The sequence below is a fragment of the Loxodonta africana genome, chromosome 23 (genome assembly GCF_030014295.1).
Source record: "Loxodonta africana isolate mLoxAfr1 chromosome 23, mLoxAfr1.hap2, whole genome shotgun sequence".
NCBI lineage: Eukaryota > Metazoa > Chordata > Mammalia > Proboscidea > Elephantidae > Loxodonta > Loxodonta africana.
Window position 1 is genome coordinate 1,258,693 of NC_087364.1, and position 24,701 is coordinate 1,283,393.

Consider the following 24,701-nt stretch of genomic DNA (forward strand, 5'->3'; position numbering starts at 1 on the left):
GGAGTTCTTGCTTGATGTTTTTAAGTAAATCTTGAATAAGGCTTTAAAACATAAAAAAGGTCCATTGCCATCGAGAGGATTCCGACTCGTAGTGACTCTGTAGGACAGAGTACAACTGCCCCAGAGGGTTTCCCAGGCTGTCATCTTTACGGAATCAGTCTGATCGATTTGAACTGCCGACCTTTCTTTATGTCTTTAAAAAATAGGTAATAGCATCTGGCAAATGAAAGGCTGAGGTCCTGGAATGGACTTATTCTCCCAGTGTGATTGACCTTCTAGGTGTATTTTGGTTTAGACACCATGGTATTGACCTGGCTTTTTGGGTATGGGGAAATTTCCTTTTAGACACGTTGTTCGTTATTAGGCTCTTAACCTTTATGTCCGTGTTGATTGCCAGGTTGTTAGTTATCTTGCCTGAGGGTCAGTGTGTTATTGTCGCCCCTTTAAAAAAATTATTTTGACCCAAATATGTGCATTATGGATTTAGTCATTTCTTATTCCTAAATAGAAACTCTCTTACGTCCTTGAAATTAAATTGCCTTTTTTTGTGTTTTGAAGTTTATTTTTTTAAACATCTTTTTTTTATTGACTACATGTGTCACTTAGGTTTTGCTAAGGAAGAATACAAAAATAATCATACCTTTCATTTTCTCACGAGAACAATGCTGACATGTGGCACTGTCACTGCTTCCCCTCCATCACTGTCCACTTCAGGATTCTTTGGCTCTGTTCTTGGAGTAACCGTCCTTACCCGACCCTTTCCTTGGTATTCTAGAATTTCGGCTCCTCTCTGAAGATAAAACATTGGAATCTGAATAATGTTCTCCTTCCACATTCTTTTTCATTTTCCAAATACACAGCCATACCTATCAGTGTACACTACATCAAAATCAGAATATTTTATTACTCATTCATATAATCTGTACCCTCGTTCAGCATTTGTGCAATTTAAATATATTTTTATGCTTGTGTGCATTTGTCATCTGTTTAAGAATATAAATTTTAATAAGGCTTAGAATCGTCTCCCCCCCTTCCTCTTCACTACTCCTCCCTCCTCTTGCCCTCTGTCTCCCTCTCAGTCTTGTTCACCTCTCTCCTCTTCTCTGTTTCTCTACTGACCAAATAATATGTGTTCAACCAAAGCAGCAGAATCACTAGTGTCACTAATCCTAAACTCTCAGAAAGGAACGTTGTTTAAAGTATGCATCGCCACCGTAGATACACTCCAGTTTATGAATTTCACTTGCTCATTGAAGAAGGGACAAGGCAGATGTTTTAATAACAATGTGCAGCAACAGATAGCTCTTGATCTACCTGTTTAAGTAGCTTATTAAAAGCATTTGAAGAGGTAATAAAAATACATCAAATCTGATCCATATTAAAATTTTCTTGTAATCATTCCTCTGACAGGCTTATCTTTGATTTGAACTGTCATATACATTAGTGTAACAATATTTTGGTATCATCTTTGAACAAAAAATTTAAAGTACTTGGAGAGAACTGCTGTTCAGTGGTGACCTTCAAAGCTTTTGATGGTTTTATAGTCTTCTAAAGAGTAAAAGCAGAGTCTGAACTCATGCTTAACCTCTTTCAGAGGTTCATCTTGCTCTCAGATGACAGGTCACATTTCAGTTCCTTAAAGAGATGTCATCTTTATGTCCCAATGGCTAGGCAGTAGTGTTTCATGCTCAGTAGGCAGGCTGGTTGTAAAGAAACTGTGAAGTAAAGGTTATATTTATTCGAGACACTATTATAAAATTAAAATTTTGTGTTTAACTTTTAAATACAATTCTATTTCGTTTCATGCCATTCTTTATTCGGTTCTTATATTCTGTAAAGTAATGTACTACTACTACTTGATTGGATAGCTAAATCCTTGTTTAGCTCAGCTGGCACAGAAATTGATTATGGAGAGGTTGTTTTCTGGTTTAAGGATTCAAGAATTAAAGCAAGTGATTTTTTTGAAAGATAGATTACAGATAAATAAGAGGGATAACACGGTGCTGGTTTTCAATGTGTTCCCATTTTACGTTTAATGTAAATTCTCGGCTTCTCCACAGAGTTCTCTGGGGTCCTGCATCAGTGTCACATTCTGGCCTCGGAGATGGTCCACTTCATTCATCAGATGCAGTATTACATTACGTTTGAGGTTCGTTTTAGTCATCCTACTCATTTTAACTTAAGTTGTGCCTCATGTGGTTTATTTCCTAAAGGTGTTTTATATTAGGAAGAACACGGACTTACTCAAACATTTTCAATTGTTGTTTTCTAGGTGCTTGAATGTTCTTGGGATGAACTTTGGAACAAAGTGCAGCAGGCTCAAGATTTGGACCACATCATCGCAGCACATGAGGTGTTCTTAGACACCATCATTTCTCGATGTTTGCTGGACAGTGACTCCAGGGTAAGACTCTTCCTTGTTTTGCAGCCTTAAAAGAAATAATAATACTCTTCTTTTCTTGGTTTTCTGTCACATGGAGAATCTTAGAGACCACTTGCTACAGCCACATCAGTAGCATTAAGACAGTTTATTCAGAGTTTGATACTGTTGACACACTGTTTCTGAACAGAATTGGAACAGTAGGGCTAGAACAAGGAGAGTACGCTCTGAAATGTCTAAAACAGAAGTAAAGATGGTAAAGAGAACAGCACCTGTTCACCTGGGTGCAATAATAATATCCTACAATATTGTTCAGAATAATTAAAAAAACAGTTTGAAGACTGTCTTCTTTAATGGACCAAGTAATCATCACTGATGGTTTTGAATTGGCAAAAGATACTATCTGAGCAAAATAAGCGAAGCCAAACTGTATAAGAACAAAACAAATGGTAACATGTGTGAACATTCAGCAGAATAATGTAAAGAAATGTAGAACCTACCAGGTTATATTTTTATTTCTTAATCTTGGGATAAAGGTCTTATCTGTTTTTTACCTTCACTAAGTTGGTGTCTGGCTACATGGGTTAGAAAATAGGATATTTGTTTAGATAAATTCTAAACAGTCCCTTGCTCCTAAATACTTCGCCGACATTCTTCTCCTTTAGGGGCCTCTGTTCTCAAAGTTGAATGTTACGTATGGCAGATCTTACTGAGTTTGAATTTTATTCAAAGATCTGGGGCAAAAAAGAACACGTTGCTTTCACTTGAGACAAATACCTTGTTAGGTAGGATGCAAAGCTCAAGTTCAGTTTTGAAATTAAATTGAGACTTTAGAGAAAGGCCAGACCTGCAGAGTTTGCCTGCTTCCTAGTAAGGTTTTGGGCTCTTCAAGAGCGCTTTCATGGAAGAAGCATGACTTCAGGGCTTTAAAAAAAAAAACAAACCAAACCCAGTGCCGTCGAGTTGATTTCAACTCATAGCGACCCTATAGAGTAGAGTAGAACTGCCTGGTAGAGTCCTTTTATTGCTCTCATACTAAAAAACAAGATTATGGGTTTTTTTTGTTTGTTTCTAAGTAAGGTGATAAGGTTTTCATTTCACATTTTGTAAATAACCTCAAGCAGTTTACTGGCCCTGTTAGTATCGTTCTGAAGAATAGCTAAGCATTAATTATGCCAAAACCGCAATTCTGGTTTTGGGTTATTTAGGCCAAATATATATTTAAAAAAAAAAGAAAATCAAACCTGTTGCCATCAATTCCGACTCTCCTCAAAACGAATGACGTGCGACTGGCTGACTCATTTAGTTTCTTTGGGATCTCTTTCTTCATTCTCTTTGGACCGTCTTGATCCATTCCTCCTCAGAGTTTACAGGTGTTTCAGGACTGTTTTAATATTCTATTTTGGATTGGAAGGTAGGGGAAAGAGAGAGTATGTTTGTGAGTATGCAATGCCCTTGCCTATTTTTTTTTTAAAAAAAAATCCCAGAACAACATTTTCCACGACCCCCTCTTTTGATGTTTTATGTCTGAAACTTTGGACCTTTAAATTACGCTTTAAACTTTTTTAATAGAACAAGAATTGCTTTGAGAAAATTCTTGTGGTCTCTTTGGTAGGCCTTATTTTACGTTGTCCCGAAAGGCATGTGTTCTTCCATTAGCACAGGAATTCAGCGCTGTTTTACAACCGTCACAGAAAACTGACGTCGAAATGTGAGTCTTCTTTCAACAGGTGAAATAGAATGACCCCCCTTCAGGTGTTTAGTTTTGCCATTGGCGTAGATTTTATCAGAAATAAAACTGAGACAACTTATCTTTGAGAGGGACGTTTTAGGCATTGGTTCTTTATTTTTTTCTTGTGTCATGGACCCCTTTTAAAATCTGATTAAAAGCTGTGAACTTCCTGTCCAGAATAATGCACATACATGAGGAATTTTGCATGTAAATTAGGGGGTTCGTGGCCCACTTGAAACATGTTCATACACGTCTAGGAATCTAAACAATCGTGAGTACAAGTTGAAAACCCTTGGATATGTTAATGGCTTCGAAATTCTCCTAACTTTATCTGAGAGAATTCGAAGTTCATCAGAAAGCAAAATACCTAGACCTTATTCTGTCTAATGCTCTCTCTTTTTTTTTTTTTTTAACTCATCTTCGAAGAACAGCACATGTTGCCACCAGCTGCAATAGCTGTGTTTCAGTTGCTGTCATGGGATAGAAATGACTCGGAAAATCTTTTAACTACAGCAGGTCGTTCCTGACTTATGATGTAGTCAAGTTAACGATGTACTGCACTTAGGACCGTCTGGTGTTTTTTGTTTGTTTTTGGTATGTCTTATTAGAAATATGTGCTGCATACAGTGTTAAAATATATCTCAAGTTTATATACAGTGTTTCCAACCCCCAAAGACAAATAAAGCTTGGATTTATAAAGATACTGATAACAAAAAGCAATAATAATGGAAACTAAAAAATAAATGAGTTATTGGACCTACTGTGGAGTTGCTGGAACAGAACCCCATTGTAAGCCGGGACTACCAGTGCTGACTATACCCACACCAAAACTAAATTGTACTAAGTAGCGCTCCATGTAAACTGATAACAAAGAGGTTTAGCCCACTCATAGATAAGAAAATTCTATATGAAACACGTTAAATAGTCAGGTCTTGTCTTTAGAAGAGTTCCTCTGATATTAACAGAGTTCAGGGGAGAAAATAGTTTTCTCCATAATGGGATTTTCTTGTGATAATAATGGAATGGTTTTATCTGAGTTGGTTCTGACTGCAGTGTAGGCCATCACTGTACTGAAGGCTAATAATAATTACTTACATTGTGCTTTTGCTGATGGTTTTACTCTTCATTTAGTGATTTGTTTAAAAGGAAGACAAGACTGTTTTGTTATACATTATTTTGCAGTTAAACATTATAGCATGATATTCACAGGTATATTCTTAGTGCTGAATTCCTTTTGGACTTCGTGTGTTGGGAAAAACCCTGAATCACACCGTAAATTGTTACAAACTGATATCACCACAGAACATGCTTTTGCAGTCGTTGTGTATTTACAGACGGCCAGCAACAACCCATGTTGCACCCTTAGCTTCAAGTAAACATCAGTAAATCACCACAATTTAATTATTTATTCAAAAAAATCTTAAAATGTTTTTATTTGACTGCAATAAAGAAATAGCAAACTAGAGGAAATAAATTTTTATTAAAAAACTAAAGTTTAAAGCACCCCTTATTTTGCTTTTTGTTTTAGGACCCCTTTAAAAGAAAAAAACAACTTTTCAGATGAGAATGCTGTTTGCTGTGTTGATTGTGCGGTTGCCTGAATTTTGTGGTTGTCTAATATTATGAGCAGTACTACTTAATCAGATTCTATATTAGTTGCCACATCAAGTGTACATGGTTTTCATTGCAGTGTAATTTGAAGGTACTGTTTTGTACGAGTCCACCGTAGTAAACGAAAGAAGAACATGAATTGTTCATTTTGCAGTGTTTTTTTTTAGTGTTCTGTTGAGTTAGCTTGTTCCAAAAGCCATTTGGCAAATATTGCTTTCAGATTTGTTTCAGTTGAGAGTCAGACATTAGGTCAACTATTGGTGGTGCTGTTAGGACATAAGTGAATTTTGAACCCAAGTATTACTGTCCCCTTTTAAAGGAAAATATTTTCATAGAGCGTATTTTCATCAGATGATGGATGGGCAATGGGAAATGGGTTTGCAAATATCTTCATTAACTATAAAATTAATTTCAGTAATAGCCCCATGATGTCTGTTATCTTCATTATAATGAAATTGTACAAGTGCTGTAAAAATGGTCACATGATTTTATTGCACCCCTTGATTAGTCTCAAGCATAGGATCAAGGTATGTCAGTCTTTTTAGGCAGAAGCCTGGAATCCCAGAAAGCCAGTGATTCATAATATGGCACAAAAACACTTAAAAATAGCTGTCTCATCAGAAAACCTCACCTCTACAGGTAGAAGCAACATTGCTGACAAAATATCTGTTTCTTTGCACAGAGTTTTAAATACATTCCATTTAGGTGGTTTTTCAGTAATACAGACATTTCAATGTATTGCATGGTAGCGTACACAGATACTCTGACTGCTTTCTATTGTCAGTTTGGAACCAGATTTTGACATCTGTGATCATTCTAAACTTTGCCCTGGAAGTGATCCACGTTACCTCAGCTCACATTCTTTTTATGATGTTGGGAGTACAGTAAAATGTTTGCTGGGCAACTGCTTTCCAGCAACTCAGTGTAAGAAAGAGGAACACAAATTCTAATGGAGAGCAGGTCGTCTCTGACAGAACCATATACTTCAGCGTCTTTTTTACCCTTCTGACACTTGAAAAATAAAAACCCAAACCCGTTGCTGTCGGGTTGATTCCGACTCATAGCGACCCTATAGGACAGAGTAGCGTTTCCAAGGCTGTAATGTTTGCAGAAGCAGACTGCCACATCTTTCTCCGGCAGAATGGCTTGTGGGTTGGAACCACCCACCTTTCGGCTCGCGGCGAAGAGCTTAACCACTGCGCCACCAGGGCGCCTTCCTTTGAAGAATACTTAGTTCTTTAAATTCCACATAATTTTGTTTCTGTGCGCTTTTGAAGTTTCACTAGGAAATAGAACTAGTTACATAATGTTTCATGGATAACTTGCACTGGACACCAAGAATATCTTCATTTCCAATTTTATTAAACGGCAGATGCTTGTCTTTTTTTTTTTTTTGCTTACTTCCAGATACTAATTTTCTGGATTGGATACAAATTGTGTCCTCTTGGAGGACTCATCACTTAATTTTTGAAACTGAAGGCTGAAATTATATTTCCTTGGAAGTATTTCAACATTTTGCTTGTTTAAGTCAGTCATGGTTTGAGGACCATAGAACTTAAATTTTCGTTTAGTATTTTACTCTTTTAGACAAGATTCCATAGGGAATGAATATTTGCAGTATGAATACTGCAGTAGTTTAATACACATTAAACTAATATATTAAACTACTACTTCAGTATGTACAAAACTACTACATATCTCATAATCTAAATTTGTGGATCAGCTTGGCAATCTCAAAGAACTTTGTTGGGATTTTGATTGCAGTTCAGTTGAATTTACAGATAAAAGATGGTAATTCCCCAAGTTGAGCCTTCCCATCTGTGAATGTAGAACCTCTTCAGTTATCTAGGTTTCTTGTGTACTTCTCAGTAAAGTTACATAGTTTTTCCCATAAACATCTTGAAAGCCTTTTGTCAGATTATTACTACATTCTTGAAAATTAGGCAGTATGTAGGAATGCTATTGATTTCTTTGATCTTTTATCCATTTTCCTACTCTAGTATTTTCTAGAACCTCTTGAGTCATATTTTCTTCAAATAATATATTTCTTTCTTTCCAAACAACATGCCTCTTTTTTTTTTTTTTTTCCCTGCCTTTTTACAGTAGAGTGTTAGCTAGGTTGACCATGAGCGACGGTGGGAATCCTTGCCTTATTCCTGACGTTACCAGGGATACTTTATTATTTCACCCTTGACTGTGATGTTTGCTAAAGACTTTTAATAGGAACCTTTATCAGATTATGGTGGTTCCATTCTAGTCCCAGTTGATTAAATGTTTTATATAAATCAATTATATGTGGAATTTTATCACATGAATTTTTTTCTGTGCTGTTGAAATTATCTTTTTATTCCTCTAAAATTGTTAATAGATTTTTTTTTTAAAACCTAAGGTGGCAGAGGGTGGAGTTAATCCTTCTCTTCAGTCGTGGCACAGTGCTGTCCTCAGTCCGTGGTGACCCTTCTCTCACTCTGTTGGATTTAATTTTATCCCTATCACCACCAGTTCTCTAATTACCTCTTCCTTTTTCCCGTCTGCCATGGTTGGCATCAGTTTTAATGTGTTTTCTTTATGACCTTGAGTATACATATGGTGTTTTGTATATGTATGTTTTTTAACTAGCATAAGTAATGTTGTGCTATAGTTCTCATTCTGTTTCCTTCTTTCCATGGCACGCTAGGAGAAAGAATAACTAAAATATGGTAGATGTATACTGAAAAATGCTATGTAACACTTAGAAGCAATGAACTAGATACACGTACTTGACATTGATGTTTTTCTAAAACATGAAGAGATTGTCCCACTGTTCAACCATCTTTTCATCTCTGGCATAAAATATGGTACCAGTTTTTAAAAATCTCGCTGAACTTGGTTTTTAATATTTTGTGAACAATATCCTTTCTGATAGCCCACATTTCTGGTACTGGTTTGCTTGGTTTGACGTGTCTTAAGGAGGAATTGGGATGCTTTCCCATTCTTTTCTAATCTTTGGAATAGTTTCACTCCTGACTCAGTTACTTACTGTCTAGCTTTGTAATTTGGGACAGAACTTCATTTTTGTAAGGTTCTTGTGAGATTGGGAGATAATTTTCATAGAGAGCCTGACACGGCCTCACACTCAGGACTTTGCGGCTGCTGCTGTTTCAGTAAATACAGAATTATGGTTTTCCTGGCGCCTTGTACAGTAGGGGTCCAGTGAGCGTTTGGTGAGTGAGTGAATGAACACTAGTAAACTCTTTGAGAATTTGAGTCGATATCTTTTATTTTAAAGTATCCTTTTTTAAATTATCAATATTTTATTTAAAAAAAAACTCAGCAAATGCATTGAAGTTCTTTTCATATAAAGAAGAACAATTGTCTTATTTCCTCAGGCACTTTTAAATCAACTTAGAGCTGTGTTTGATCAAATTATTGAACTTCAGAATGCTCAAGATGCAATATACAGAGCTGCTTTGGAAGAATTACAGAAACGATTACAGTTCGAAGAGAAAAAGAAGCAGCATGAAATTGAGGTATTTATACTGTTGAATTGATCCATTTTAACAGTGAACTTGTTGCCACATGATATGAACAGATGGTTAACTTTCCTAATGAAATTTCCATACAGATTGCAACCATGTGCAGATCTGCGTCTGGGAGTCCTTAGAAAGTACTGACCTGAAGGTGGAATGGTCATTACCATCATCATCATAAAAAATAAAGAAGGCAGTAAGATTTACGAGAATCACAAATATCTTGCCAGTTTTTACTAATAAGTCCCGAGAGAACGGCATCCTTTTTCGGTTGGCCTGTGCACAGAGTGATAACTCCACCTCCGTGGGGCTGTCACTGTTTTAAGCTGACGATCTCGTACAGTAACTCATTTTGTGTATATGTGGGAATCCGGTTTCTCTACTTAAGGCTATTCGCAGTGACCTTATTGAAGTATTTTATGTTCTCAGTTGCCTTGGATTATGAAGATTATTAAGCCACTTTGGCTGTCTGTGGAATTTCTTATGTTTGCTGTGATCTATATGCCATTGGAGGTAGTCAGAGACACATTATTCTGAGTCAGTATAATTTGATTAGTTTTACTTTTGAGTACGTATGTTCCATTAAAACTTGGGTTAGAGGACAGTATTTATTTAGCTTGGAAAATTCACAGCCTCTTAGAGGCCAAATTGTTTCTTTAGTGTATTTTGGAAGCAAAAGTAGTGCTTGCTGCATTTGTGTTGCTGAGATGTTTCGTTATTTAAAGTGGTTTTATTTGCTTGTTTGGTTTGCAATTCTGAAGTGCCAGAGTGTGCACGCACAGAAGCTTGTGGACCTTTTGCAGACAGCCCTGTGGATAACGCCGGGGTCATATAGACTTAAGATTTAGTCTTTACTGTGAATTATGAGCTTTGTGCCTTCGATGACTTACTTCTTCAGGATATAGTCTGTAAAATGGGCGTGATAGTAAATAGGACCTCATGGAGTTAGTGATTTACATGTGATAATGTATGCCAGTTATTTAACATTTAGTAAGTATTCAATAAGTGCTGGCCACTGCTTTTTTTTTTTTTTTTAAAACTGTCCATATGCCCCAGGTAATTTGTCTTTCTGGAGAATTACTAGACTATATAAAAACTACAAAAAATCAACCCTTAGGGTCTTAGACTGTGACAGTAGCACAGTGGTCAGTTATGTGGGAGTTGATGGTCCTCTCTCCAGACTGCTGACGGTCAGCAGAGCAGTGAGACAGATTGACGTACTAAGTCCAGGCTCATTCAGCATATTTTATTCCTGCATGCTTAAGCGTACAGTGAGAGATCTAAAAGCTGAAACTTTATCTGAAAGATTATTTAAATTCAAAAGGCAAAATAATCTTTGAGGCAATCATTTAGGCCCAAGGCACACTGAAGCTTTGAAGAAGTTATGCAAGAAGACTTCAGGATACTTCTGAGGCTATGTTGTAATGGAAATTGGCTTCTGCTGGCGTCACTCTCACCATTTTGTCATTTTTTCTTTCACGCTATTATTGGAGGATTCCCAAAATATTCCCTTCCTCCTTTAATCCATGTCTCTGGTTCTCTGCCTTCTTTCCACCTTCTGTCTCAAAATCCATATATTTTATATACATAATGATATTTCCAACTCAAATATAGGATTAACAGGCTTTTACTTTTTTGATTTTTTAAAATATATGTCATACATTGAAAATCTTGATTTCTAACTAACATTAGCGTAATTACTTGCTATTCTGCGGCACACACACACACACACACACACACACACACACAACTTTTTCAGAATATTGTTCTTACCAGTAATACAGTTACTGAAAATACTTTTACTTTTTTTTTGCAATTCTTTTTTTCCCCTTAGACTGTATCCCACTAGATGTATGCAGTCAGATTCCATGTTGTAATGTCCCTTGAGGTAATGACTCCTTTCGGAATTAAGCTACCAACTCCATACATAGTAAAATTAATTGGTTTCACTTTTGCTTTCAATTTTTAGGAATTACTTATATTTATAAAACAAAATTGAATTTAGTTATGTAAAATATTTACACGGTTCTACGGTCAGATTTTGGAAACCCTGGTGGTATACTGGTTAAGAGCTACGGCTGCTAACCAAAAGGTCGGCAGTTCGAATCCACCAGGCACTCCTTGGAAACCCTATGGGTCAGTTCTACTCTGTCCTGTAGGGTTGCTATGAGTCGGAATCGACTCGACGGCAACAGGTAGGTACAGTCAAATGTACAAAACAAGACTTGAGACAGTGTAGCTTTTGTTACCATCCTATTCTATTCTAGGGCCTCTCATGAACATGGACGTAAAAATTCTTAACAAAATATTAGCAAACTGATATATCAAAAGGATAATATATTACAAGTTTAAGTGTATTCCAAGAATGCAGATGTTTTAACCATTCTAATAAAAAAAAGTAACTCCACATTTATATGTTAAAGGAGAAAAATTATATGATCATTGAAATAGATGGAGTAAACCATTTAATACCAAGCAGAGTAGGATAGAATGAAATTTTCTTCAGCTAATAAAAGATTTGCATAAAAAATCTACAGCAAAACACCATACTTAGTGGTGAGATACTGACTACATCTTCCTGAGACTGGGAGTGAGGCAGGCTGTATGCCATCACCACCTCTCCATTCAGTCCTGTCCTGGTGGTCCTACCAACAGTGTAAGCCAAGGAAAATACAAACTGAAAGCATCGGGGGAGAAAAACAAAACTGTATTTGTGTGTGTGTAAAAGTCGTTGTGGACATAGAAAATCCAAAAGATAAATTATTAGAATTAACAAGTAACTTTATCAAGGTAGCTGGAAACAAGGTGAGTATATAAAAATCATTGTATTTCTTTACGCCTGCGACAAACAAAATGAAAATTTAAAAGAAATTCCATTTAATATAAAAAATAGGAGCATTAAAATCCAACAAAATGTGCCCAAGGCCTCTATGCAGAAAACTCTAAAACAGGACTTGGGAACCAAAGGCTCGGCCTTCTGTGTTTTCGTAAATAAAGTTTTATTTGAACAGTCACACCCATTTGTTTACATTTTGTCTGTGGTTACTCTTATGCTACAGAGGAGTAGTTGTGAGAAACACCAGATGGCCTGCAAAACCCTAAACATTTGCTAACGAGCCTTTTACAGAAAGAGCTTGCTGACACCCCCCTCCCCCCCGCCGCCGCTTTAAAGCGTCATTGAGAGACGTGGAGGAATGTGTTATGTTAATGCATTGGAAAATTAATGTACAGATTAAATGCAATCCCAGTTTCATTACCAAGAGTTCATTTTGTTTAGTTTTTTGGTATTGGTAAGCTAATTCTAAAGTTTATATAGAAGTGTTTAGGGCCTAGAATAGCCAAAAGAATATTGAATTAGAACAAAATTGGAGGATTTATGTAGATGTCAAGACTTAACAGTAAAATTACAATAATTAAAAGGGTGTGATACTGACTCAAGGAAAGACAAATCAGTGGAGCAGAATAGAGTCCAGGAATAGACCTACAATACATGGTTAATTTATGACAAAGATGACACTGAGAACAGTGGGGAATGGATAATCTTTTCAGTAAATTTATTAGGTCAACTATATCTGAACCCTACCTCACATATACACACAAAATACAATATGATGCATATTGTAAACTTAAATGTGAAAGGTATAATACTAAAGCTTTTAGAAGGTAACATAAAGAATACTTTGAGGTGAGGAGGCTTTCCTTAAATTGAACATTAAGATGATAATAATAGCTATAAAATAAAGATTAATTTATCAGTATGCTTCTTGGAAACCCTATGGGGCAGTTCTACTCTGTCCTATAGGGTTGCTATGAGTTGGAATTGACTCGATGGCAGTGGGGTTTTTTTTTTTTTTGTTTTACATTACAATTAGTTATATTTATCAGAGACATCCTTAAGAATGTGAAAAAGCAAGCCACAGCAAGAGAGAAGATATTTTTATATATCTAAGTGACAACTCAAGGAGCCCTGGTGGTACAGTGGCTAAGTGCTCGACTGCTAACCCAAAAAAAAAAAAGGTCGGTGGTTTTTTAGCCCACCAGCTGCTCCATGGGAAAAAGATACGGTAATCTGCTTCCGGAAAGATCTACAGCCTTGGAAACCCTGTGGGGCAGGCCTGCGTTGTCCTACAGGGTGGATATGAGTTGAAATCGACTTGACAACAACGGGTTTTTGTTTTCTAAGTGACCGCTCATCCAGAATGTGTAAAGAGCTCCTACAGATCAATGAGATAAACCCATTTAAAATAGGGGCAAAAGACACTTCAGAAAAGGTGGATATCTAAATAAAAGTTATGAAAAGGTGCTCACTCTCATAAATTGTCAGGTAGGTGAAGATTTAAAACCCCAATGGTATACATTACATCCCCAACAAAATAGCTAAAATTTCAAAGACAGACAATACCAAATGTTGGTGATGATATGAAAAAAACAGTAGTTGTCATACACTGTTGGTAGAAGAACAGATTGATACAGCCATCTTGGAAGGTTGTTTAGCAGTCAGTTAAAGCTGAATTTAAGAATACTCTGACCCCGCATTTCCCCTCCTAGGTAATATCCAACAGAAATGCATTATCAGGTATACCAGTAATACTCATAGCAGCATTAGTCGTAGTAGCTAGAATACGTCTGGGAGAGGAAGGAGAGTCATGGGAAGAGGCTGTGAGAGTGTCTTCTGGGGTGCTGATAATGCTGCTTCTTGATCTGATGGTGGTTTTGTGAGTATATGCATTTTGTGATCGTTCATGCTGTTCACGTAGATTTTTGTACATTTTATGTGTTTCACTATAATAAAATAGTGCATAACTAGTCTTCAAAAAAGACTATTTATAGCTAATACCCACTAAAAAACCTATACAAATATGAAAATAATATCTACTAAAATTGGGTGGCAGGGGGAGGGAGGACACTAACCATTATTGCTCAAGTTAGGGAGTTGATACCATCTGAAGAAACAGATGATAAAGTGATGGCTCAGTGAAAGACATGTTAGTTTGGTAGCCTTGGTGAATGGACTAGATTGCTTGTAGCTCATGACTTGCTAGAGAACTGAAGGGATTATTTTCCAGGCATACCTGCTGGGTGGAAAGTTCTGATAAAGAAGAGATACACTCTACACAGAATGACACAAAGTTTGAAAAGACTGGACAAGGCATACTAATTAAATGCAATTCAGAAGAAAGTAGGTTGTGGTTCAGAACAGAAGCAGTAAGCTAGACAAGGATACCTTGTAATGGTAAAAGGTGCAAGCCATAATAAAGGTAGAAAGCAACTACTGCTGTCTGTAATTACCACATAATACAGCATCAGTGTTCCTAAAACAAAAGCTATAGGAAACAAGTGGAGGAATGGACTGAAGCATTAGTGTTAAAAGTATAATTCATTTTCACTTATTGCCATAAAAGACCAAATGCACATTAAAAACCTGTTGCCATTAAGTTGATTCTGATTCATAGCGACCCTGTAGGACAGAGACTTTATATCTTAAAATCAGATAATATACCTTTTCCAAGTGCTTATGGATTATTTCAAATAACTGATAACATATTAGGCCTCAAAGAAAATCTCAGTAAATTAGTGGCAAAAGCTATATATATAGTAGAGAAAGCATTCTTAGGGATAATGAAATAAATTTACAAATTAATACCAAAAGTACAAATCAGCAGTGTCTGCAACAACTAAAAATCTTACTATCTGGATATTTAAAAACTTTCATAAATAGCTCTTAGATTAAATATTTTTTAAAGTAACAATAAGGGAAATGGAATGCCAGAACTTATGGATACAGGTAAAACATTACTGAGGAGAAAGTCTGTAACTCTCAGTGCTTATATTAATAAACTAGAAAGAATGAAAGTAAATAAATACCTAATTCAAGAAGTTAGAAAAATACCAATAAAGCAAGCTGAAAGAAAGCCACAGAAAATGCTTAGTAAAGATGAAAGCAAAAATTAATGAATAAAATACAGAAAAGAGCTAATAAAATCCAAGAGTCAGTTCTCAATTGGGGGGTTGGGAATGGTGGAATAAAATAAGCTATTAGCTAATCTAATGTAGTAGGTAGTGCAGGAGGAAGCACAAATACACAAAACAAGAGAAAAGTGTCTTACATTGTTTTGCTCAGCTTTATGGGAATAAATCTGTATACCTAATAGTAATAAATGATTTTCTATAAATTTCCAAAATTGACTGCTGAAAAAACCAAAAATCAAACTCATTGCCATTAAGTCAATTCTGACTCATAGCGACCTTATAGGACAGAGTAGAACTGCCCCGTAGGGTTTCCAAGGAGCACCTGGTAGATTCAAACTGCACACCTTTTGGTTAACAGCCGTAGCTCTTAACCACTACCCCACCAAGGTTTCCTGACCCCTGAAGAGAAAGCAAATTCTAAACAGAACAGCTGCTAAAGAAGAAATTAAAGAAATGAGTTAAGGAACTCTGCCACCTAAGTACCAGATTAGATAGTTTTACTGAAAAATTCTGACAACCTTTAAGCAATGGTTAACTTCTTTGCTATAAAAACTATTCCAGAATTATAGAAAAGGAAGGGAAGTTTCCAAATTCTCTTCATGAAGCATCATGAGGTTGGTGACAAAACTCAAAAGAGAACAAATCATGGTTATAAATATTGGTGGAATGTCTTGCATAAAATATTAGTGAAAATATGTAGCAGAATATTAAAAGAATAATTCACCAAGACTAGGGTTTATTTCAGAAATGCAAGGGTTCAGGAAACCTAGTAATGCAGTTTGCCATGTTAATGGATCACATGAAAAGAATCCTGTGATAATAGCTATGTACGCTGAAAAGACGTTTGGCCAGATTAACGTTGATTAGGGAAATTTTTTTTTAAATAGATGGTTGTATCTCCAGTACAAAACTGCATCATGTTTAGTGGGAAATCGTAAGAAGGATTACTGTTGAAGTCAAGAATTAAAGGAAGATTTAGGCGGTGCCAGTACTTTGAGCCCTGTCATTCCACTTCTCTGTGTACTGTCTCCACGCTAAATATATGCAGAGTGACAAGAAGATACAAGGGTGTTTACTACACATTGTAATAGCAAAAGATGGTTACCTTGGGACGAATTAGGTTGTTCTGTCTTACACAGTGTAATACTGTAGTTAGCTTGTGGTGAATTAAGTTGTTGTATCTTACACAACTTAATACTGTAGTTAGCTTGTGGTGAATAAAGTTGTTTTGTCTTACACAACGTAATACTGTAGTTAGCTTGTGGTGAATGAAGTTGTTCTGTCTTACACTATGTAATACTGTAGTAAGCTGTTTAAAAATATCAGATGGTACTGTGTGCATCCTGTATGGGCTGAACTGAAATGCCTCCAGGGTGCATTGTTAACTGAAAAACACAATCTGGAGAATGATCTGGCATCATCAGAAAATTATCGTAAAGGTTGTAACAGCACAGAAATTTACACAGAGCACACATCTCCCCACTAAGACACCCAGTTCTCAGTTCTAAAACAGCTCATTAAGATTTAAATTAAAATGTGGTACTTTGATTCTTTAGGGCCAGTGGGGAGTGACAGCAGCTGAGGAAGAAGAAGAGAACAAGAGGATTCAAGAATTTCAAGAATCTATACCAAAAATGTGTTCACAGTTGCGAATACTTACACATTTCTACCAGGTACATATTGGATTAAACAAAATGCTTATCAAATTTATATTTGTCATTTTCTGTAATTAACAGTTGCTTTCAAAATGATTAAAAATTAATCATTTCAATCAGTTTAGCACTATTTATGTAGCTGTGAATAGTAACCACAGTGGTTCTCAGTCTTGGCCACACGTTTGAGTCACCTGGGAAGTAGGATTTCTGGTGTACTTGGGCGGCAGTGTAGCCCGGGCATCAGGGTGGTTAAAGCCCCGGTCAGTGTGAAACCAGTGTTGAGAGCCACTCACCTGGAGACTGTCCTAATTTTTATCTAACTCTAAGCTCAGTTCTCATCTCCAGTGATGCTGGTGGGGGCTTTGGAGGACCTTTGCGTGTCTGTGAAACCCTTAGGGTTTCATTGTCTGTCGCTTGATAGAACTGTACTGCGGATACATTGTACAGTAGTCTAAAGGGACCTGCATTCAGGATCACAGGTGGGGAGGAGTGACTTGTTTAGGAAATCAGTGTCCCACTGATGTTTCTGAAATGCTGGAAAACAAAAACAAGCCTGTTGGTTTTAAGCACAGGATGAACAGATATGAAGTTGCTGAGAAGACAGAAGCTAACCTGCAAAGTGCACATGCTCTGCTCTTTAGGTTCACTTTGTGGGTCCAGTTCCTGATTTCACCTGTTTCTCAATGTGATTTTAGTGATGAAAATACAGATGAAAAATTTCTATGGATTTTTCCATTCAGTTCATGATAAATAGAAAAGCAGATGAAGCGTTGACTCTTAAACTCGTGTGTTCCCATGGTCCCTGTTCCACAGGCATCCAGTTTGCTCTCCCGGGGTCCTCATACTTTCTGGTTTTTTAATTTTCTTTGGCGTAACTCAGGGCAGAGGGTTTCCTTTTATAGCTTTGGCCTACTTCTTCCACTTTTGTTGGAAATGTTTCAGAAATGATGATAATGACCAGTTTATATCCAATATAAAATTATCTTTTTATGGGATAGGTGTTTTGATATGAGACACTTTTTTGACCCCATGGTGTACATGTGATACATATTCATATTTCTTTAAAGATGGATACTGAATGGTTGGTTCCATGCTGTTAAAATAAGTTACTGTGTGGGAGTAATACCTAAGTAAAAACATTTGTTCCGGTGCTCATTTCTAAAAGAGACAATGATGTCCCCTGTTTGTGGCTGCACCCCCTGATAGAGCTAATGTATTTTTTTTTTGTAACCTTCATCAGTATAATCCCAGTTTTACTCAAACTACAGTCATAATTGTCTTTGTAAATTATTACCGTTCAAATATCTTTTCCTTAATAGAAAAAAATTTTTTTGGTGTTCTTTTTGTAGCAGTGCTTGAAAACTGTACTGTATTAGGAGCTGTTTGTCATTGACTACTTAAGAGTGAACACCCAAAGTCTCAAATTTGGGGAAAAGAAATATTCAGATTTATTCGTAATGAATTTTACATTATATTTCAAATTCATCACTCAGTAGGCAGTCACTGTATTTTTAGCAATGTAATTTCTTAGGAACACATTTTTTTTCCTCTTGTCTTCTAGAAAGACAGTCACACACATAGACGTTATACATTTGCTAAAAATAAAATTACTTTCTGTAATATATATGAGCCTACCCATATACCACCTCTCCAGGTATTCCCCCCAAATCTCTGTAAGCTTTGGCATTCGTTTTTCTGACCAGCAGCAAGGAGAGGGAATATGATAGCTGTTAAGACTTTGAAAAGGATTGATACGGATATACCGCGTCAGGGACTTTTCTGTGTAGATGAGAACTCTTCTAAGGCAGCTAGAACAGCCAGAAACTATGGAGACCAGCAGCTGTTACCTTGGACAGATGTGTCTGTTAACAGTGAAGTAAGCTCTGTGTTTCAATAGGGGTGTAGTTCATACTTATTGACTCTTTCAACCCTATGTGGAAACATCCAGCGATTTTGTCGTATTGAAGTTTGAATAAATTTCTGTCATAGCACATCATCTTTACAACACCCCATTGGTAACGAGGAGAAATAGTAACGCTTTCTGTGCACCCCTTTAAGAAGGCAACTTCCGCTTTAAATGCATAAAAGCATTGGGGCCTTAAGGGGATGATTTGGAAGATCCGTACAAGCATTTCATCTTACTTGGATCCACAGTCAACGTCCATGGAAGCGGAGTCAAGAAATCAAGCGATGTATTATCGCATTGGGCAAATCTGCTGCAAAAGACCACTTTAACGTGTTAAAAAGGAAAGATGTCACTTTGAGGACTAAGATGAGCCTGACCCAAACCATGTATTTTTGATCACCTCACATACATGAGAAAGCTGGACAATGAATAAAGAAGACCAAAGAAGAATTGATGCCTTTGAATTACGGTATTGGTGAAGAATATTGAATATACTGTGAACTGCCAGAAGAACGAACAAATCTGCTTTGAAAGACATACAGCCAGAATGCTCCTTAGAAGCAAGGATCGCAAGATTTCGTCTCACGTACTTTGGACATGTTATCAGGAGGGATCAGTTGCTGGAGAAGGACATCATGCGTGGTGAAGTAGAGGGTCAGTGTCAAAGAGAGGAAGACCTTCATGAGGTGGATTGACACTGGCTGCAGTGATGGGCTCCAGTGTACAGTGATCACGGGGATGGCGCAGGACCAGGCAGTGAGTTGGAGCCGACTCAATGGCACCTAACACCACCAGCGACATACTTTTTTTTTTATGTCCTAAATTTCTTTTCTAATCATATCTTTATAACTGACTTTATAATTAAATACTCTTTCATATGTAATGTGGAAGATGAAAAATTTAACACTGAGCTTAATATTCAGAATAAAAAGAATAGTATGTTTTAAAATGGTTACTTTGCTGTTTTGCTTATTCTTGTAGAACTTAAAGGTAAAAACCTTGGCCACTGTATTTTTATGCCAAGAATGCACCTTCTGCATTTGTTGCTGCCGTGCCCTCCCTCGTGAGGTATGTTCATAAAGCGAGCCTTGCTGATTTTTTTACGGCAGGATTGGCACGGTGATGCTTGTAAGGGCGCCTTACTGGGGGAGGCACAGCCGGCAAACAGATGCAGAAGGAGTACGTTATTTGCGTAAATATATGGTAATTGCTTTTAAATAAAATTTATTCATAGGTAATATATATTTATAAAAGTGGATATCTCTTACTAAATGGGCTGCCAATGGCTTGGTAAACTCTAGGGTTATGAAACAGCATTTATTTCTTGGTACACCTGCCAGAGTGGGTGTTTATTAAATGTCGGCTGACTCGGAAGGAAAAATAACCCCAAAGGGGATTAAAGTTGGATGGGGATGCATTTTGTCGATACGTTTTTTTAGGAGTTAATATTTTATTCTTTGTGTTTCTTTTTAGGGTATCGTGCAGCAGTTTTTGGTGTTACTGACGACCAGCTCTGATGAAAGTCTCCGGTTTCTCAGCTTTAGGTTGGACTTTAACGAACACTACAAGGCCCGAGAGCCAAGGCTGCGAGTGTCTCTGGGCACTAGAGGCCGACGCAGCTCCCACATGTGAGGCACCTGGTGTGGTCACAGGGAGCTGCGGATGACATTCATTGCTTTGTTAGACATAAAAGTTCACATTTAAATTGTCAAGCCAAGTGGCATGCTGCATAGTGTCTACCATGTCTGCCCGCAGATAGTTCAGGTGTTTGATGGCACTGTGTTCTGGTAGAATGTAAGGTCATGATTTTATACATTCAAGTTGGATATATTTGTAATACCACTAAGTTAAATAGGTTGGTTTGCACTATTCAAGTTTTATTTTTAAAAATCTTCATATTTAAAAGATGCCACACTTTGTTGAGTTTCTGAGCTCGTCATTATATAATTTATATTTGTCACTTTGTAAAAAACAGTTTCTTTGTGAGAAAATTAGGGTAATGGGATATTCATCATTTAAGATGGTAATGTCATTTCTATTTTTTAAACATCCTCTTTAGATAACCTTTTTTGTTAATATAACCAAGTTGAAACAAAACGTCCCCACTAAGAAAATACATAGAGCATTTTATTTTGCTTTTTGATGTTGTAAAGTATTAACCTCGTCAGATCCTTATATATTACTGCATTATCTTTACATATGTTTATTATTTTCTTTTAAAGTTTACATTTTTGTAGTTAATTTACTATTTCAGATAACTTCTAAAATAGGAGCGATATGCAGCAAAGACATCCTTAACAGTGTGTCTTGAATTTCTTGAAACTATTAGCTGAAGCAGTGTGTAAATATGAATGACTAGAAAAGTTAATGAAGTATTTTATTTTCAAAACCCTGATGAGCATTGGAAGGAAATGGACTTGAATAATGAAGATTTCCTTTTTCCTTGCCTATTTTTTCATTGTAAATATTTATATACTACCAACCAGATGTTGGGGGAAGTGTTTTTTTTTGTAAAAATGTCATATCAGGTCATATAAATTTGCCTTTATTATGTTCCATAAGTGAAAACTTAGGAAATTAAAAGTAATTATCTTTCAAGTGTATTGGTTATTTCTTGATGAACAAATACCGTTCATTTGCCAGGTTTGGGAGGTTGGGGTTGACAGAGTTTGGCTTAATGTGCTGTAGTATATGGATTATCTGATAATCAGTGAGACCAGCGCATTAGACTATGTACACAGCTTTAAATTGGGGAAGTTTACCTACCACTCAGTGCCTGTGGGATCTGCCCTTATAGTGACCTCATACCTGCCTGTGTTTCCTTCTATGTGTAGAGTCCACTTAAAAGGGAGAAATCCAGAGCCCTGGGAATGCAGAAGTGAATGCATGATGAAGGTCAGAGGATATAAATTTTAGTTTAAAAAGTCATAAAATCAGAAATTTGAAGCAGGTTTCTCTTACTGCAAGACTTCCCAGGAATTATGGTATATTGTATATCTCCAAGAGAAATTTCCCAAAGTTATTTGACCATAGAACCTGTTTTTATTTTATTTATTTAAAGCATTTCTCAAGGGACTAACGTTCAGTAGAATCACTCTGAAATGTGCTGTTACAGATTTAGAGATGAAAACTCCATTTAAGATGGGGAACCATTCAGGTAGTTAGATTAGATATCTGGATTGTGGATCACACTTGTGAAAAGGTGTCCTCCTTTGTATCAACAGCCATGAAAGGCCTGGCAGGAGCCGAGTTGCAGGTCTTACTATTAGAACAGAATGGTGGGTCAGAAAGGTGGAGTCGTCAGGGCCACAGATCATCATAGATGAGACATTGGATGAAAAAGACAACACTGTTAATGGACAAAATTAATAAAATCAGGCCGTTTGCAGAGCGGAGATACAGAGCAGCAAAGGCCTGGTAAACTGGAATCAGCAAGGGTATTGGTGGCTGGGGGAACATCAAACGGAATCAGCGAAGGTATTGGTGGCTGGGGGAGCGTCAGACTAGGTGGTGTTGAGGTAAGAGCAGTGCAGCGGAAGGATTTAATCAGGATCCATGGGGTACGCCATTGCTCATCCACTTTTTTCGGCTCTCATGTTTTCTGGGAAGCCGTTTTCCCAATGTCACTCTCTGCTGCAGCTATTCAGAAGCGTTTATGACTGTTTGAAATGGAAAAAAACAGGTATGTGCCATGAAATACTGTGTCTACAGGGTGTTATATGAGGTGTGTGCATTTTTGATAGGAAAGATAGACTCTGGTGCAGCTGTGATTTTCGGGGTTCAAATTAGTTGGACAGTTTGGATTGTCTCACTAGACTCTGAGGTTAGGCTTATGAGACAGAAAAAAAATCCGTACTAAAAAACAAAAATTGGGACACAATGATTCAGCACATTTCCATTAAAGAAAACACATGGCGTCAACAGAAAATTGACGGGAGAAAATAGTAGGGTTTTGAAAGGGTTAAACAGCATTTGAAGGCAGAGTACCTTCACATGGCCCTGGGAGTTTCATCTAGAAAAGTAATCCCTCCTGTTTGCAGGGTCGTTGTAAAGATTAAAGGTGCTGTATACCTAAGGTTTGGTTCTAGAAGGACCTAGTAAACAGTGCTAATGTGTTCTGGTGGAGTGAAGCCTTTTGCCCTGGGCAGCTTCCGTAAGCCAAACCTAGCTTTTCTGGACTTGAGGACATGTCCTACCCACATAGAAAGTTTCAGTTACTGTGGCTGAATGTAAAGTTACCCTCTGGGTGAAGGGGCTTTCCTTCCTTGTGATCAGGCTGTTTAGCTCAACTCAAGTGAGGAAAACATTTGCCGTTTCTCCCTGGCTGACCTTGTCATCTAGCAGAAAACATGGCATCGGTAATTCCCAAATCCGTATGGGAAAACTTGTCCTCCAAACTTTAATAAATAGGACATGAGAGCACAGCAAACATGAGGAGCCCCATTTATTAGCACCAAATAACAATGGTCATATTCAAATTGAGTCACAAAGCACAAATCATACGCAGAAACAGATTAGTGTTAGTAGAAACCGTGCACTACCATTGTATCGTGTTTGATATCTGAAGCTGTAAAGGCCATATGTGGTCTGAGGTTGACACCAGAGCTGCTGTGGCTCCTAGTGTTTGATTTATGAACCTTAGTTACAAATAGCCATCTTCTCTCAGCATCTGTAGAACTGGGAAGTAAATGGTTGGCCCTGTGTTAGTAATAAAAACATCACCTCCTGCTGTGTTTTATGTATTTAAACAGATATGTAAGAAGAAAACAGAACAATACATAGTAGGTTAGAATTCAGAAATAGTAATTATATACAAGTTATATGGAAATTAAATGAATGCAATTAAGTACAGGAGCGGTAGGTAGAGCTCGGTTAGTTCTGAATTCGGTGAAGGTGGAGCTAGACTCCAAGGGCCTCTTGGAATTTGACTTGGTGCAAAAGAAAGGAGGAGCGACAGATCAAATTATCTCACAGATGTCAGTTCTTAGGGCTTCTTGCCGTTTGTCAGAAATATCACTGTCTTGAACAAGTAACTATTTACCCTAATGACCCTGCTTGGTTTTAATAGCCTAACAATTACTTGGCACCTTTTTAGTGGATAGAATATAAACAACCTTTTCATTTTCTACTGTGGTTATTGCACTATTCAGATATTTTGAGTTAATTTTTAGTAATTTTTACTTCCTAGAAAATTAGGCATTTTCATTTAGGTTTTTTAATTCATCAGCATTAATTTTTACATAGATACCATTATAATTTTTTAAATATGATATTTCAGTTATATTCCTTTTATTCCTAATGTTGCATTTTTTTTTTCCTGGTACGTTTAGCAAAGTTTGTTTATAATTTAGGTCTTTTCAAAAATCCTTTTTTTACTGTTACTTTTTATCATCATACAATGTATACTTTTTTTTTGCTTGATTTATAAATTACTTTTTTATATGTAGTATTTTCCTCTTTCGGATTGTTTTTCTTCAAATGAATTCTTATAAAATTTTTTTCCTGTTTAATAAGCCTTCAGACTCTGCATTATCCTCTGCGTATAATTTTGGTTACATCACAGGTTTTTATATGGTGGATTCTCAATGTCGTTAATTCCTAATTAGTATTTACTTGCTGTTATTTTCTTTTTGACTCTGGATATAGTTATAATTTCAAAATTTCAAGGATGCTAAGCTTTCTTTCTTTTTTTTTTTTTACATTTTTCCTTCTCGAAAAACAAGAATAAAAGAAAATTTGCCAAACCATATAGCAAAGATACAAAGCTACGGTGTATAAAACAGCATGGCAGAGGATAGAAAGAAACATCATTTGAATGGAATGAAGTGTTCAAAAATGCCTATATTTATGGGTGTTTAGTATATATGTTAAATATCTGATCATTTCAGCAGATATTTTGGGGCAGTGGTTTTGGGCAAACCATTTGGGAAAAAATTAA

The 24,701-nt window shown here is 36.7% G+C and overlaps 1 protein-coding gene across 3 annotated transcripts in view; it reads left to right on the forward strand.

The window, feature by feature from the left end:
• TUBGCP3 (tubulin gamma complex component 3) overlaps positions 1–23,969 on the forward strand; it is a 116,774-nt gene extending 92,805 nt beyond the window's left edge. The window contains exons 18-22 of one of the 3 annotated variants that reach the window (XR_002786781.2): positions 2,061–2,149; positions 2,273–2,404; positions 9,092–9,232; positions 9,328–9,428; positions 16,759–16,872. Coding sequence is in view for 2 of the 3 variants with exons in the window: in XM_003414044.4 (XP_003414092.1) it covers positions 2,061–2,149; positions 2,273–2,404; positions 9,092–9,232; positions 16,759–16,875; positions 20,237–20,395 (638 nt within the window). In the remaining variant the exon portion in view is untranslated. Of the gene's footprint in view, positions 1–2,060; positions 2,150–2,272; positions 2,405–4,543; positions 7,083–9,091; positions 9,233–9,327; positions 9,429–16,758; positions 16,876–20,236 lie in introns of those variants that run through there. The other 2 variants (XM_003414044.4, XM_064275215.1) reach the window with 2 other exon arrangements.
• The last annotated feature ends 732 nt before the right edge of the window (positions 23,970–24,701 follow it).